Below are 2,500 nucleotides of genomic sequence, written 5' to 3' on the forward strand. Positions count from 1 at the left end.
GCAAGACCACCAACAGGAAGTGTTCAGCCTGCACCGTGCGTACTGAGAACTTTCTGCGTCTCAGGGGACTGTGCTTTGACAGCGAATACCAAACCTACTTCAGGCTGGATGGCTATGTACACGGACGTCCAATGTTCTATGGTTACTACGACATGGTCATCCATTACAACGCCAGTGATGATGCATGGGTGCTGCGTAATGCACTTGAAAATTCAACACTATTGAGGCTTCCCAAGATAAGCAGATATTCTTACCCTTTAGGGAAATACGACTGGACAGTTGTCGCCGACGTGTGTGGGCGGCCACCGGGAGGCAGTCTCACACTGAGCCTCTCGGCCTGTTCGAACAGCCAATACATGTGTGATTCAGGGCAATGTGTCCCTCATACTAAAAGATGCAACCTCTACCACGACTGCTACGACAAGACCGACGAACTGAATTGCCGTAAGGTGAAGGTGGGGGACGAATACCAGAGGGAACTGCCACCGACGGGGCCAGGCAATTCTATACTCGAGCTGAAGCCAAACTTTAAACTCGTCCGCATTGCCAACGTAGAAGATATCAACATGGTTGTAACATTAGAATTTCAGATAACATTATCTTGGGTAGATGATCGAGTGTTACTGAAACACCTTCATACACAGAAAGGCGGCACCATCCTAACGAGAGAAGAAATACAGAAATTATGGACGCCAAGATACCAGTTCATGAACTTGGCTCGCGGAGAGAAAAACCTTCTTGAAGAGAACATATTCATCGCTTCCGTAAATGATCCTCAGAAGTCTAACTACAATGATGTTGACTTGGGTAAGTCAGGCTTCCAGGCTTTAAAGGATATTAGCTAGGCGCTGTACATTAAAAGAAAGTTTTGCACGAGTAACTGTACGCCTCTAGGTTTCACTATACTAATTGCTTCCGGATTCTCCTTATCTCAAGAACTGTTTTAGAATAGATATTCGAATCTTATGTAATCTGTAACAATATGTTTCATGCTTAGCATGGATTTGTAGATTCTGAACGAATTTATCATTTCCATTCTAGACCTGATTTATTCTGGATCGAACAACAGCCTATCCATCACCCAGTACTACACCGGAACATTCATGTGTGTATTCACATACTTTAGTTACCCCTTCGATGTCCAGACCTGCACGATTGAAATCATTCTCCCAACCAAATATGAAGACTCCGTCAGGTTCGCCAACGAAGAGGCGAGGGTGGCTTACGTCGGCTCCCAGGACCTGGCACTGTACACCGTCCAGAAAGTCCAGATCGGCGAGTCGTCGGGGCCTCGGAGGATGGTCCTGCAGTACAATCTGAGGAGGCGCCCCGGCGTGATCATGATGACCACTTTCCTGCCGTCGGCTTTGCTCCTGCTGGTGAGCTGGGCGACGCTCTTCATCAAGCTCGAGGCCCTCAACGTCAGGGCAGTGATGGCCCTCACGACGCTCCTCGTCCTCTACACTCTCTTCTCCAACGTGTCCAAATCCCTCCCGACCACCGCCGAGATCAAGCTCATCGACATCTGGTTCTTTTTCATCATATTCATCCTCTTCTCCAACATCATGGTGCACGTGTTCATCAGGGAGACCACGACGGCCGTCCACTGCCTCAAGACCTTACCCAAAGTGAGGCAAGTGAAGGTGCAGAGTGTGTCGCCCGGAGGTAACAGGGTGGCGGTCCTCCTCCCTTTCCTTAATATTTACAGACTGTTTATCATTCCCTTTCTAGTTATCCTCTTCAATCTGGTATTTTGGCTCTATGTGTTTGTGATATAGCTGTCTGCTTAGTTGCTGTGAGAAAAAAGTATGGGAAGGGTATTTTACTACCTGGTATGATCAACTAAAAGAAATATATTGCCTATATATTAATCTACTCACGAAGTTAAACTTTAGGTGCACGATTTGATCATGGGTGTACCTTCTTTTGGCGTTGATACTAGTAGAATTCCTATGATATATCAGTTTCATATATGACATTTATATAAACTTTTTGTCTGTATTTTGTTTATTATCATTACACTATTCTCTTTATATTCGTATACTCAAACATCTCTCAAAGTTATCGTTCTATTCATTTTATCAATCCTCAAAACCATAAGAATCTCATACGCCATAGTATTCTTACTTTTCAAGCCTGTTTACAATACTAAAATAAATTTATATTTCAAAGATTTTTGATATACTGCCTTATCCATCGGTTCTTTTAAATTATTGTTTGCAATGATTGCAAACAATAATTTAAATAATTATAATAATTTAAATAATTTAAATAATTTTCTGCTGAAAAAGAAGCTTTATGTAAACATCGGAGTAAGATTGATTTCGCTTTCACACTGAACAGTGATATGAAAAGTATATTATAACAATTATACCAGAGATATTATAATCACATTTTCTCGTTCTTTAATGTTATTTAACTTATTTAGGGCAACAGCATAATCCCATATATATTCTGTAGAATGTTACATCTAGCCTTGGGATGCAATTTCATTAATTTA

At 42.1% G+C, this 2,500-nt stretch overlaps 1 protein-coding gene across 1 annotated transcript in view; it reads left to right on the plus strand.

Moving 5' to 3' along the window:
* The window catches only part of LOC138859705 (uncharacterized), a 9,388-nt gene extending 7,190 nt beyond the window's left edge, over window positions 1–2,198 (plus strand). The window contains exons 9-10 of the mRNA XM_070115599.1: window positions 1–839; window positions 1,011–2,198. The exon at window positions 1–839 is cut by the window's left edge and continues 362 nt beyond it. Of these exons, the coding sequence (XP_069971700.1) occupies window positions 1–839; window positions 1,011–1,778 (1,607 nt within the window). The 3' untranslated portion in view covers window positions 1,779–2,198. The remainder of the gene's footprint in view (window positions 840–1,010) is intronic.
* The last annotated feature ends 302 nt before the right edge of the window (window positions 2,199–2,500 follow it).

Source organism: Penaeus vannamei, chromosome 3 (genome assembly GCF_042767895.1).
Source record: "Penaeus vannamei isolate JL-2024 chromosome 3, ASM4276789v1, whole genome shotgun sequence".
Lineage (NCBI taxonomy): Eukaryota > Metazoa > Arthropoda > Malacostraca > Decapoda > Penaeidae > Penaeus > Penaeus vannamei.